This window comes from Otolemur garnettii, unplaced genomic scaffold, assembly GCF_000181295.1.
Source record: "Otolemur garnettii isolate 467f Iridium unplaced genomic scaffold, OtoGar3 scaffold00035, whole genome shotgun sequence".
Taxonomy (NCBI): Eukaryota; Metazoa; Chordata; class Mammalia; order Primates; family Galagidae; genus Otolemur; species Otolemur garnettii.
In genome coordinates, this window is record NW_003852430.1 from 2,264,297 (window position 1) to 2,278,253 (window position 13,957).

General features: G+C 43.4%; 1 protein-coding gene and 1 pseudogene across 1 annotated transcript in view; one reads left to right on the plus strand and one right to left on the minus strand.

Annotated features, from left to right (window-relative positions):
• Positions 1–3,828, minus strand: part of GCLC (glutamate-cysteine ligase catalytic subunit) — a 43,379-nt gene extending 39,551 nt beyond the window's left edge. The window contains exon 1 of the mRNA XM_003789650.3: positions 3,277–3,828. Coding sequence (XP_003789698.1) covers positions 3,277–3,426 — 150 coding nt within the window. The 5' untranslated portion in view covers positions 3,427–3,828. The remainder of the gene's footprint in view (positions 1–3,276) is intronic.
• An 8,320-nt stretch (positions 3,829–12,148) lies between these two features.
• On the plus strand, positions 12,149–13,547 carry LOC100950297 (annotated as a pseudogene).
• The last annotated feature ends 410 nt before the right edge of the window (positions 13,548–13,957 follow it).

Here is a 13,957-nt window from a genome sequence, read left to right on the forward strand (position 1 = left end):
TGAAATCAACCAGTCATAAGACAACTACTGCTTGATCCCATTATATGAAGTATCTAAAATAACCAAACCCATAGAATCGAGAGTGGAATGGTGGTCGCCAGGGGCTTGTGGGGGAGGAAAATGAGGAATTGCTAATCAACAAGCACAAAGTCTCAATTATGTAAGACAAGTGAATTCTAGAAATCTGTACAATATTGCCCCATAGTTAACAACACCGCATTATACACTTAAAGGCCTAGTTGGAATCTTCTAAATTTATTTCTCAACCCACTAAAGGATCATGACCTGCAGTTTGAAAAATAATACTCTTACAAAAAGGTGATTAAATTACTTTGACATAATTCTGAAAGAATAGAGGCATCAAATACTTAGGTATGAATGAGGCTTCTCCAGAGAACACCACACCTTTTCTCTGCCCAGAAGAAACAGAGATACCATAATGAAGAATTGGTATCTGCATCCCACAGGTCAAGGGTGAAAGACCGGAGGGGAGACCAAGGTTTCGCTAAAGTGCCATTTCAGAAGAAAAATTAGGGTGGGGCTTTTTCCTAGCCACCGGGGCAGTCTTCACACCATTCTTCCCTTTTTGTCAGGCTGCCTAATTCTAACTGGACTGTCTACACTTACATGCTGGAATGTTATTCTTCTCAAAAATTCTACTCTACCCAGAGACACGACTGAAGCACAATTTAAAATAAATGAGCACCAGATTATACATTTTTATCATCTAAGACAACTTTCCTACTTCATGGTTTCTCTGAAGCAATAAGCTCCCCACACCCAGGACACTGATACATTACTGGGGTGGGGTGGGGGTGTAAAGGAAGACACAGGAAAGAAAAAAATCTAGTAGAAAAGACAGATCATAAAATAGCAGAATGCTGGTAAAAAGAAAGCATCTCAAACTTTAAAAAAACAAATTCATAGTTTTGTATTTCATTTATGATACAGTGTCTGCAACAAGAAATTTGAAGATGCAGTCCCAATAGTCACTAAAAAAAGTTTTCACCAAACATCAACACATTTTAACGTGAAGAGCAGTGCTATCCAGTCAACTTATTAAGAGTCTTAATACAACTCTAATCCTCCACAGATCTGCCCAGTGTCATCTTTCCAAGAAATGTTATTACCTGGCTAAAATACTGAGCCCAATTGTCCTCCCATACAGATGCACACTACAAGTAAGAATTACTGCCACTCTTTCTTGTTCCTTTTGCAGCGGGAAGAGGCGGCAGGCAACCCTATTACAAACCTTCCTCCATGGAAGCCCGTCAAAGTGGAAACACCTACTTCAAGGCCCTCCTACTCAGCTCTTCTCACTTTGATTTCTGCAACTATAAGTTACTTAAAAATAGGAGTTCCAAATGCTCCTCCTGCCAACTGGAGAAACTTTTTCTTTTAGACAGAGCCTCACTCTGTTGCCCTGGGTAGAGTGCTACAGCATCACAGCTCACAGCAACCTCAAACTCTTGGGCTCAACAGATCCTTTTGCCTCACTCAGCCTCCTGAGTAGCTAGTACTAAACCTGCTCGAACCACCACCCAGCTAGTTTTTCTATTTCTAGTAAGGGGGGGGGGGTCGGTCATCTTGGTCTTGCTAATCTGGTCTCCAACTCCTGAGTTCAAGGGATCTACCTGCCTCGGCCACCCAGTGTCCTACGACAGGTGTAAGCCACAGTGCAGATTCCTGGAAGGTCCTGTACCAACACAGTAAATGGGCAAAAGATGAACAGGCCTGAGGGGTATTTCTAGAGTAAGCGTCTGTGCTCCAACTGTGCCACAAGTCTCCTATTGATATAGTTCTATCTGGGACATCGCCTACCAAAGACATTACTGGTTTTTTTTTTTTTTTTTTTTTGGTAGACCTAGATAAATGTCAAGACAGGCACAAAATTTTACCTCTGAATTGCTGAAGAATGGCTAGTTATCTTATAGCAGGAAGCTTAAAAGGCAGTTCACTCATCATGCCACAAGTATGATGCAGGCCCTATAAGGCACAAGGTTAAACCCTACAAAGGCAAAGATGAACAAGTAGTATAATCCCTGCCCTCCTTTGGCTTCAATTTTCCTTTGAATGACACAGAATACACAAACGAATATATAAAATGTAAGGTGCTGAAAAGGAACAATGAACTTCTGACCAAAACTGAAAAATTATCAAACACATTCTGTGTCCCTTTTCTTTTCAAAGTGTGACAGACCACTTTGGTAGAAATAAGAATTACTAGTCATCATACTTTCCTAATTTTAAACAGCAATTCAGCTGTAGGAGGTGGAATTATCTTCCAATCTTAGAAATAAAAACACCTGACTTTTTCCCCAGGAGATATTCTGCACTAATGTAGCAGCTCAACACTTAGGCTAAAAGTGATAACACTAACCATTATATAAACTATTTACACAGGTGGCAAGCCATCTAAGGCAAAAGCTAAAACAGATGGGCCTCTCAAGACGTAATTTAATTACTGCAAATACACGTGATTTTTAAGAACAGGAAGGGAAGGCAGAAAAGGCTAAACAGTTTTAACACTGCTGCTTTTCCAGATCATTCCAATAAAAAATGGTTCAAATTATTCTTAATCCAGAGAACATCTCTAAGCAAAACACACGTTGAAACACTGATTTGTAAAGTTTAGATGCTGGACCTAGGCAATGGAAAGGCACAAACAGATGCTAATTTTGAAAGTTTAAGCATCCCCATTTAGTACTAAACAGGATTAGGGAAGGTCCCCATAGAAAAATCGAGCCCTAATTTATAGCTGTAAAGCGGAAGGGTGGCGAATGAAAAGTTGGAGAGGTTTAAGACACCTGCGTGAAACAGTGCAGAAACGGACATTCTCAAGACCTGATTTCTAAAAGCAACAGGCCTACTAAGACAACTTAGTCTCTTCCACATTAATAGCAAAAGCGAATTTTGAGACCGGACGGGTACCGTTCGCAGTAGTTACCGATCTTTGGATCAAAAGCTCGCAGTACCTAATGTCACTTTTTCGTTCTCACTGTAGGGCTACCAGCGCCCAACCCACGTTTGGTGAATGAAGGGGAAACTCCAGAAGAATGAATGAATAAGAGAGAGACATCTGGCCAAGAGGCTCAGGGCAGGGCCCGCATAATCTCAATGGCGCTCCGCACCCCCGGCGAAGAGGCGCCCGGGGACCCCTGCGACGCAGCGGAGGACTGAACACCGCAAAGGGGCTGGGGGCACAGGTCCAGACAAAGGCGGCGCGGGGTGGCCTGACACGGGTGGCCGGCGGGGGCGAGGACCGCGGGCGCTCACCTCGTCGCCCCACTTGAGAACGTCCTTGTGTCGGTCCTTGACGGCGTGGTAGATATGCAGGAACTGGAGGATCCCGTGCCGCCGCACGTGGTCGGCGTGGCGCTTGGTGTCCTCCCAGCTCAGCGGCGAGCCCTGGGACAGAAGCCCCATGGCCGCCTCCTCCTCGTCCTCCTCTTCCTCCTCCGGGCTGACGGCGGCCGCTCGGTCCGGGCGCGAGCCGGACACTCAGCCGCCCGCAGAGGACGGCGGCTGCTCCACCCCAGGAGGGACGCCCACGGACCGCGGCCGGAGGACGGAGGGTTCCGTCTGCTACGGTTCCCCGGCGCAGGAGTCCCTGACGCCCAGGTGACAGACCCGGGGTCCGGCGCACCGCGCGGACAAGAGGCAGAAAACGGGAGGCAGGCTGGGCGGTTCTCAGGCCTCGCCCCTCTCCCGCCCTGGCTCCCGCCCTGCTCCTGCTCCGAGGCGGCGACGACGGACCCCACGGCCGCAGGCCAGTAGCAGCTCCCGCTGCTCTTCGCCGGTGTAGTGCACTGGTTTCTTCCTACTTGTGACCAAAACCTGCGCCGCCGCCGAGCATGCCCAGTCCCAGCCTTCGCTCGCCGCCCTGGGACTGGATTCGTCGCTCCGGGCTTTATAGACCGCGGGCGTGAGGGGCGGGGAGGAAAGGAGGCGACGCCGGGGAGGAGGCGTGGCCGAATCGCGGGATCCCGGGCGGGCCAAGGGGTAGGTGTGGTTAGGGCGTGGTTAGGGCGGAGTCCAAGGTGGGGTGCGCGCCCGGGAAGCTGGCGAGGTCTTCGCTTTAAGTGAACGCAGTGTGGAAATCCGTTTTCCCTAATCAAAAGAAATAAACTCCAGGTTGGGGAAGAACATTGAGTATTTGAATTAATGAAGAACCCACCATATTTTTTAGGTGGAAAGGTCCTCACATTTATGAAATCATTAGAATGTGTTGACAAAAATCCTAATTTGGGAGCCAAGTGAAACACATACTCGACTCTAGGCTCCACAGCTAAGTGCGAGCCTTGGAGCAAATTCATTCTGTATCTGCATTAATCCTATCTGTTAAGGATGTTGTAAGGATGTGTATAAGAATTGATGGTCAATAAACTGACCTGGTATTAAGAAGAATCAATTTGCTGATGTATTACTTGTTATTCTCTAAGTTAAACATTTGATGACGTGTTCTCTGGATGGCACAGGCACCATTCATTGCAACAAAAGGGACTTTGTCAACATCTCCACCATGTGAACTTGAGATTCATCCATTAAGTGATCAAAATGATGTTCACTGGAGCTTACTACGGGAGTAGAAGACGCTAGGAAAACTCAGAGTTGGCCTTATCTTCAAGCGAAAGAGACGGAAGGAGGTACCTTGGCTCCAGGTAATTGTTCCATAAATATGTGTTGACAGAGCAATGATGATTTGACAGGTTGGGAAAAGTGACAGCAAGTAGATCATGCATATAGTAAAAACAAAAGTGTGCACTACAGAGTTCACATTTGGTAAGCACTTATTTCTGAATGAGAACATGATAGGAGTCTCTTCTCTCTTCAGCCTTTGTATTGAATGACCCATCCCAGGACATGGGGACATGGACACCCAAGGTCTTGCTGTACATACACAGGGGATGGGGATGGAGGGCCCTGGGGGAGTTGTATTCAAGCTCAGGAGATGATGTTTCAATCCCCAGCAGGCAGGAAAGAAAATATGCCAATTTTATTTCATTCTAGTTTTTCCACAGCCTGGTCAACAACTTGAGCTACTGACTCCCACCTGCCTTGTGCCCTCCTACAAACTCTCCCAGGCCTCAGCAGGTCCTGGCACTCTGATTTTTTTATTTTCTTGCTTGGAATTCTCTACCTAACAGACTCCTGTTCATCTTTTCAATCCCAGTTATTCTTCTCTGTATTTTAGTTGCCTTTGTACATTAAAAATAGGATCATTTAAAAAATACCGTCAGGCTAGTCAGTCACTTCCTCTGGGGTTGAGATAACTTGCACCTTTTCTTTTAATTCTAAAAAAAGTGCTTGGTATGGAGTAGGTGTTTAATGTTACCTTCTCTGTGGAAAGGAGGGGACTGCAAGAAATAGGGTTTCACATGCAGGTAAGACAACCAAAGGATTATTTGGTTATTCTCATAATTTCATCTCACATTTCCATACACCTGTATTGTTGGTGAGCATTTGAAATGTGGCTAACACGACCAGGAAACTGAGTTTCTAGTTTTATTTAATCAATCTAAATATAAATTTTAAAATGACATTCCACTTGGTTACTGGAAAACTTTTAACTAAATTTGGAACAAGTTGGGAAAGTGAATCCTCTTTTTCAACCGTTAATTTTATAAAATTTAATTACAGATCAAGTATTTCCAATGAAAATTCAGTGGCCCAGGAGATGTGCAATGCGTGTAACACAGATTCAGACAATGCCTGTAACACAGTAGTAAAAAGAGAATGTAAATATCCCGTTTAGATTTCTATATTGATTACAAGTTGCTACCATAGTATTTCTCACATTGAGTTAAATATGTAGCATGTGATTTAAATTAATTCACCTGTAGCTTTTTAAAAGTGGCTACTAGAAAACTCAAGATTAGATACATGGCTCAATATTCCACTTTGTTGAAACAGTGGTGATGTGGACCTTGATTTACACTTTGCAAAGCACATTTTCCCTTACACCTGCTGCCTTTCCTCACAGCGATACCAAGAAGCCTGTGTCTTAGAGAGGGAGAGTGCCACTCTCATTTGAGTAAGGAAACAAGGACACAGGCGGTTGGGGAGAAAGTTCCAGTCTAGCCGAAGCCCTAGGCGATACTAAACGTAGTGAGAGTTTAACACTATACTATTTTCCTCTTCACTGGATTGTGGTTCACAGTGACATAAGGTGGCCTCTCCCACCTTAACCCAGAATTTTCGACCTAGCAAAGGTCCAGGGGCTTTGGACGATCCCATACCAGGTGCAGGTATTGTTGCACCACAAGGCCGTTATGCCAAATTTAAACCACTGATCCCCTCCATGCTTTTAGCAGTCTCAGTTACGAGAAGAAAACAAACACCCCCAGAACGGATCAAGGGAAGTCATGTTCAACCACTGTCATTCCCCTGTCAGACAGCGTTTTGCCTTCTAAGTCTCCATTTCATTCCGTGGTTTGCACCCAAAGCCGGGTTTCGACATCTGGAAGTAGGTTTTCGGCGGACAGCTCCATCAGGGCTGTGACAATTACTAAAGGGAAAAGAACAGCTCCTACTTTGCGGTCAGCTCCTCTCTAGGCAAATTCATTTCTTTCGCGGAAAAACCCCAAGCCTCGCCCGACCGGAACCCACCCTCGCCCAGTGGCTGTCCCGCTCCGCAAGCTCCGCCTCCCGGGCGGCCGAGAAAACCTGGAGCGGAGTCCGGCCACCGGGGACGCCGTGCGGTCGCCAGGCCGAGCTGAGCATGCTCAGAGAGCGGTTCTGTCGCGGGAGGAAGCGGCGCGGGCCGCGGGCGCTGCACGCCGTGCCGTTGTTGTGATCCAGCCCCCGCCACGTGACTGCGCCGGGCCCGCCCCCCGGCGCGCGGCACCGCCTCCTAGTGACTCAGCACTTTGTGCGGGCTCTGTGTTGGAGGTCAATCCCGGCGACGTTGCTGCGGGACGAAGTCTGTGTTACTCCCGACCTATGGGCTTCTGCTGGTGGTATTGCAGCACACTTCAGACCCGCCAGGTTTCGGGCCTCCACGCAAGGAGGAAAAAATATTTCCCAGTGGCCACGCCGTTCCCAGTTTACCCTGAGTCAGCAGCTTCGCGAGGTCAAATGAGTAAAGCAGAGGGGTAGCGCTCAGGCAATTTTGAGGAAGACTTGAGGCCCCCTGCCCCTACCTTTACTGCACCTTTTGGCTTGAGGCCCCCTTGATTTCGATTGTCTGTCTCCTGGGTGGGTCTCAGTAAGTTACTCTGTGTGGCACACCTGCCAGGCACGGTGAGCTGGAATTTGTGGGACAGACCAGGCGGTTGCAACGTTTTATAGCTAAGACAACTGAGATCCAGTAATGCAAGTTAGTAGCTATGTTGAGGTCTGAACTATAATGTGATTTTAAAGTGAGACTCATGGCCTCCCTTGATCTGACTTCCTGGGCCCTGGGACCTCCTCCATTACAGCCCTCCTCCTCTGACATACGCTTTCCTCAAAACTCTCGGGTCTGCCTGTGAAGTGCTTAAGAGTGTATCTTTTTTAGTTTCTTAATCAGTAGAAACAGTTACTTAACTTCAGTGTACATGGGTAAAGTGTGCAAGATGTAGAAGAGATTTTCTCTCTCTAATTGATTTGCACTTGGAATTTGATTTGATCATATTCAAAAAGGTCCCGGCGCACCTTATAATAGAAAAGCGGTAACCAGACGCCCGGGGATTTTGCCCCAGATGGAAGGGTAACTTGATCAGTCGATCTAATCAAAATTATTTTTATCATCAGGGATTCCTTCCTCTTCACCTTGTCTGAGAGGTGAGAGTCTAGAGAAGGTCAGGTTTTCCTTTCAGCCTATTCTCTGATATCATTACTAATACTAGTCCAAAAAGTGCAAATCTATTTGTACTATATTTCTAACACATGCACTGTTGTCATTAAGTCAAAAAAAGCAAAGAACCTCTTTTAACTCTTTTTAATCTTGAGTTTTGGTTCATATGAAATTTAAAAAATATAAATGTGCTTATTTTCATGCAGAGCTAAAGAAAAGGCCTGTGAAGTCAAGTGAAGACCTTTTCTCAAGGTGGAGAAACTTGAGGATGCTAACAGACTTGGGTAGGAGCCAACAAGGAACAATGTGGAAGGGAGAAAAGATGTCTTTAGCAGCAACATCTTTCAGGAGGCACAACTTGATGGAATTTAGAGCACGTGGGAAGTGATGAGCTTTTTTTTTTTAAGAACAGTATTATTGTCTTCCTACAAGAGGCTAAGGATGCCAAGATGATGTGTTGGGATGGGATGGTGATAGCTGTGTCCAGTGGACTCACTCTTCTGACTGAAATACGGCTAAAGAAAACACAACATTTTATTATGGACATTTCCAATCAAACACGAAGGGAAAGCACAGGGTGGAATGACTCATCATATGTGTATTATCCACTTTTGGTATGCTTTAGTTATTTACCTCTAATTCGTTTAAAGCAAATCTCAGTGGAATAGGATCTCAGGTAGTTAGGCTGTATGTGAGGGTTGAAGAAAGAAAGGAATGTAGAATGTGGTTTGAGCAGTTGATACAGAAGGTGACCCAGGAAGATGGAAAGGAATGAACCCTAGGTTAATCCTTTACTAAAAATCAATTTCCTTCATCCTGAAATTGGAGATGGTAGCCGTTACCCAGTTGTTTTCATTTCAAATTAGCTATTACTGTTCCAAATTATGGGACTTTGTATTTAAAAACAAACTGAAAACAAAAAGAAAACCATGCTCGTCAAATGTGGTTTATACTATTACACAATGGCTGGCATGGATAATTACTATTGTTAAAGTAAGCCAAGTGTCAGAATGTGAATACATTCTTTAAGTCACATGGTATTAGTAATTTAAACATTACTAATCCTAGTCTCTACCTTTTCCTTCCTACATCATTCACCTATTTCACATAAAGTATGTGAACTTCATTCTAGATTAGGTAACGCCAAATAATTGACCTTTGCATACAGTGCTTTCTTTCATGGATGATGAGATGTGAAAAAAATGCTATAACCATGATTATATCTTTGTAGAAAGGCAGTTATACTGAACATTGAGCAATTTTGCTTAGGTAAGACCAGTTCCTAAATGTAAAAAAGGGTAATAACATAATTGTCCTTCCTGAAGGTATTTTCCTGGCACGCACTTTAGCACGTAGGCTTAAATGTGATAGGTATCTCAGGAAAAAATAATTTTACTCAACTGAAAATAACTTGCCTTACAAACACACAAGAAAGCCTCACAAGAAAGGATTGTCTAACTCCAAAATTTTAATAGTACCAAGGTTAAGAAACCTTGATGTATATATGTTAGGATGAACTCTAAGAATTAACACAAGTGCTTTCCCTTAAATATTTGCCAGAGTTTCTAAGGTCATGAAAATGTTTAGTTGAGAAGAACATCTATAGTGGTTAACGTCATTTCATTTGCAGTTATCACAAGCATAAAAAATACATATGCATATAGCCATCTAGTCTATTCCAAATCTTTAAAGTGCTGATGGAGCCTACAATAGAAGTTAGGGCCTCATCTTTATCCTGTTTCTCTTTTCCTTGTGACCACTTAACTCAATCAGCCCTGCTCTCCCCTCCAAAGTGTCTTAGGCCTGTTCATAAGAAACTAATTATATACTTGTACCAACATTAATGTTAAACTGCAGAGTCATTACTACCCCTGTCTATATTTCCTAAAAATTTAGTTTAAATAAACGAAAGCTCAGTAGATTTCTTAGAAGCTCTGTTACTACTGAACACAAAATAATTTAGCATACTAGAAAGTGTTAAGACTGAGTTTGACTATTTCTGCCCATTCCTAGCCCTCTAATCTTGAACAAGCTACTCTGATTCAGCTTCATCACCTGTGTAAAGACAGGCGGGGGAAGTAATATATTGCTGAGTGGGTGTAAAGATTGAAAGTAACAGGTTGAACATCTGGCATGTATTAGAAGCTCATTAAATGATACTTCTTTTGCATCAACCAAAGGAAGGTAGAAATTTAAGGAGACACAACACTGTTAGACTGCAACAAGTAGCCGTGAGCTTGGAAAACATCTTCCTTTCCAAGTAGAAACCTGGATTAAATAAAAAGAAACAGCTTGCAACCTTCCTGGTCTTGTGGAATCACGCTTCAAGGCAGGCAGGCCACAGTTGTCTTGGCATGGTGGGCCAGTGAGTTGTTCTCCAAAGAAGAGTTGCCGTAAAGCCTTACTTGGTATGGGAAGCTCTGCCCTGGCACAGCCAGACCACCCTGCAGAGGTATGTTCAGTCAGGGGGACAGGCACCAGCTAAGCAGGTTGTCTTTGATCTGGAAAAGGAAAGAGAACTAAGAAATTATTTGCCATCTAAGAATCAAGTAGGTTTATATTTATTCCTTCTCAAAAAACAAAGCAGACTTTCCCAAAGAGTGTGCCCTGAACAGTTAAAGGATGCCAATATGCCAGTTGCCCTCAGTTTTTGTGATACATGGAGCAAATGGAACCTGATTTGGGTGATCAGAGCTCCCTAGTCTGATCACATCTCACTGTGGGTAGCAACATCCTTTGGAGTAAAAATATTTCTCATTTTCAAAGTATACAATGAAAAAGGTTGGAAAAGACTACTATGAAGTATTGCCCCGTTGTACAGAGGAGGAAGCTGAAGTGCAGTGAGGAAGCACATTCAAAGTCCACATTTGTAAACAGCAGAACTAGGATTTGATCCCAGGCTTGTTTGCCTTCAAAGTCCAAGTTCATTGTGCTTCCTTTTTATTTGTAAAAACCAAACCAAACCATACAAACTGTAACACCTGAAATCCGAGTAGGCCTATATGGCTTACAAAGTGCTTTGACAGAAGAAAGGACCAAATAAGAGGTGAGGTAATCAACATTTCTCATACACCTACAGTGTACCTGGTGCTTTACATTGAGTCTCATTTAATGGTTTTAACAGTTTTGAGTTCTTATGCATAAACTTATATGACACAGTACATTTTACATTAATTTAATTGGCTCTTTCACAATTTTCTCTCCATAGCCCACTACTTCTAAAACTGGCTGAGTTCTTGCAGAAACATCGAATGATAGAAATGAAGCTTAACCCCAGGTCTTTTCAAAGCAGATTCCGAATCCTCCTGGCCCCAGCAGCAATGGTTTAATTCACTCAATGGAGATTTTCAAAGTAAGAGTCACCTTACAGGTCAAGGGTGTCCAAAAGAAACTTGCATTTGATGATATTTTTAGTTTCTTATACCTTTCTGTTTCTATATACCCTTTGATTTTTTTGGTCCATAATTTTTGGGTTTCAGAATAATACCTATGTGATGTGCTGATGGAGGAAGATATAGGGAGAGACCATAAGGCAGATTAGAAGTTCAATTACCAGTCACTTGAAGTATAGGCTGGAGATGAAAGTAATTTGGGAGTTAGGAGAGCTAACAGACCACCAAGTGATGACTTCTTTTTAAAGGAAATTCCTCTCTAAGTATCATCCTTAAAGTACATCCATGGGAGTAAAACAGGCCATTCCTTTTTCAGTATTAATTCATAGTATCATTTAATATTCATGGCATTGAAAATGGAAATTCTCTGTCCACAGATGTCTCAAACACACAAAATTATTTTTCCTGTAAACAGAAACAGTGTAACTTTTGTGAGATATTATGAACCATTTCCACATACGGGGAACCAAGCACGGCTTATCACTGTCCAGGGGTATGTTCCTGTAGTTGCCAGCATGTGTGAGGGGAAATTTGGTAGTTTTTCTGAGTCATAAAAAATTTGATTGTAATGGTGATGGCGATAGCTAAAACCTTGAATGTAAGCATTTGTCCTTGAAGATAGATTATTACCGAGGTTACATTCAGCACTATCTTCTTTGTTTTCATAATACAAAACACTTATGACATCTTTTATAGCTGTCTTTTAATATTTGATAACTTTGATTAAATAAGGTCATAAAGTGTAAAATCAGTCCCAATGTTGATCTGGGCTATGAGGAACTTAGTTTGGAAGTTTGGATAATGTGTAAAGTACTACAATTATGTAACTAAGGCAGTTCTCTGCCAATTAGATTAAATCTGGGCTTGTTTATATAAAAAATACTAGGCACAAGTGCAGCTCTGGGCTTGGTTGCCACGTTGGCAGCATCGCGTGGGTTGTGTTGGAAGAGTGTTTGAAAAGAAAATGCCAGTTGTTAGGATGCCGAGGCAGGTGGTGGGCCCAATGCTACCACGCCCAGCCTTTGGCTTTTTAACATCTGTCTGGCCAGTCCAGTTTCTGGGCACCTCCCCTTGGCAAATTCTAGCAGACGCCAACTTCCATTCTGCCTCTTCCTCTGAAACAGATCATCCACGAGTCTTAATTATAGGAGGTCTTGGCCAGCTGGGAGTGGGGTTTGCTAACCTTTTGAGGAAACGATTTGGGAAGGACATTGTGATTTTGTCCGACATAAGGAAGCCTCCTGATCATGTCTTCCATAGCGGCCCATTTATTTAGTCTGATATCTTGGATTATAAGAATCTTGGGGAGACTGTGGTAAACAACCTCATCACCTGCTGGTTCATTATAGTGCTTTGCTCAGTGTGGCTGGAGAAGCAAACGTGTCCCTAGTGAGAGCCGTGAATATAACTGGATTGTGGGCGGCACCTGTGGCTCAAAGGGGTAGAGCCCCGGCCCTGTATGCTGGAGGTGGCAGGTTCAAACCCAGCCCTGGCCAAAAACTCTGGACGTTGCAGCAGAGCACAATGTGTGACTGTTATGCCCAGTACCACTGGGGCTTTTGGACCTACCTCTCCCCAGAATCTGACTCCTGATCTCTGCATTCAGAGACCCAGGACCATCTGTGGGGTGTGCAAGGTCCACGTGCAGCTCATGGGAGAATATTATCAATACCTCATGGGAGAATATTATCAATATTATTATCTATGGGTTAGATTTCTGATGCATGACTTACCCTGGAATCACTTCAGCTGACTCCCAACCTGGAGGAGGAACAACTGAGGATGCAGTCTAGATCATTATGATGCTGCAAAGCACGGCAAATTCGAGTGCAACCTGGACTTCAGCATGAGGCTCCCAATGATGTGCATTGATGACTGCCTCCGGGCCACCCTGGAAGTCATCCATGAGGACCTACAACATCAATGCCATGAGCTTCACGCCCCAGGAGCTGGCCCAGGAGGTTCTCAAGCACATCCTGGAATTCCAGATCACGTACCGCGTGGATGCTGTACGCCAGGCCATAGCCGAAAGCTGGCCGATGAACTTTGATGACAGCAATGCTTGAAAGGACTGGAGATGGAAAGACAATTTTGGCCTCCCAGAGTCGGTGACCACGATGTTGAACTTCCATGGTTCCAACACCAGAGTGGTCAGGGCCAATTGAAGGAATCTGAGTAATCTTGTACTCTGGACCACTGTCAAGAACTGTCACCTCCCCTGAGGTTATAGACCCCAAGGAACCTTAATTATTTGGAGTTGACTAATTGGGCTAAATTTTGGCAGCTCCTGTTGAAGTGCCCTACCAGGTGGAGGACGATAGAGTTAACTTTAAGCATTTTCAAAATGTTTACAGGTTTGCTGCGAAGACTTCTCCATCTTTGTTGTTTGCCTAAATTTGTCTAAACACATATTCCACAGAATGAAAATTAAATCATACTTAGTATCCATTTCTTTAATTAGGATGACGTGATCATTTCTGGGAAGGTGGAAGTATGTAACATTTGTACTTAATTAAATTCAACTTAAATATCACTCCTAATATTCCATTACTCTCTGTAATGGAGAGAATGTTGTTAAAAGGTAAATGTTTTAATTCTCTTGTTTTTGTTACGCAGCTATCCTTAGAAACATTATATGTAATCAATTTCTAAAGCTTGAGTTTATGAGAGATTTATGAGATTTATTCAGTAAACTAGTGTCAAGATGTCAAAAAAATGTGATTGATATTTTAAATTGACATGCTACATGGTTAAGGTTTTAATGTTTTTCAAAATTTACTTGAGTTAA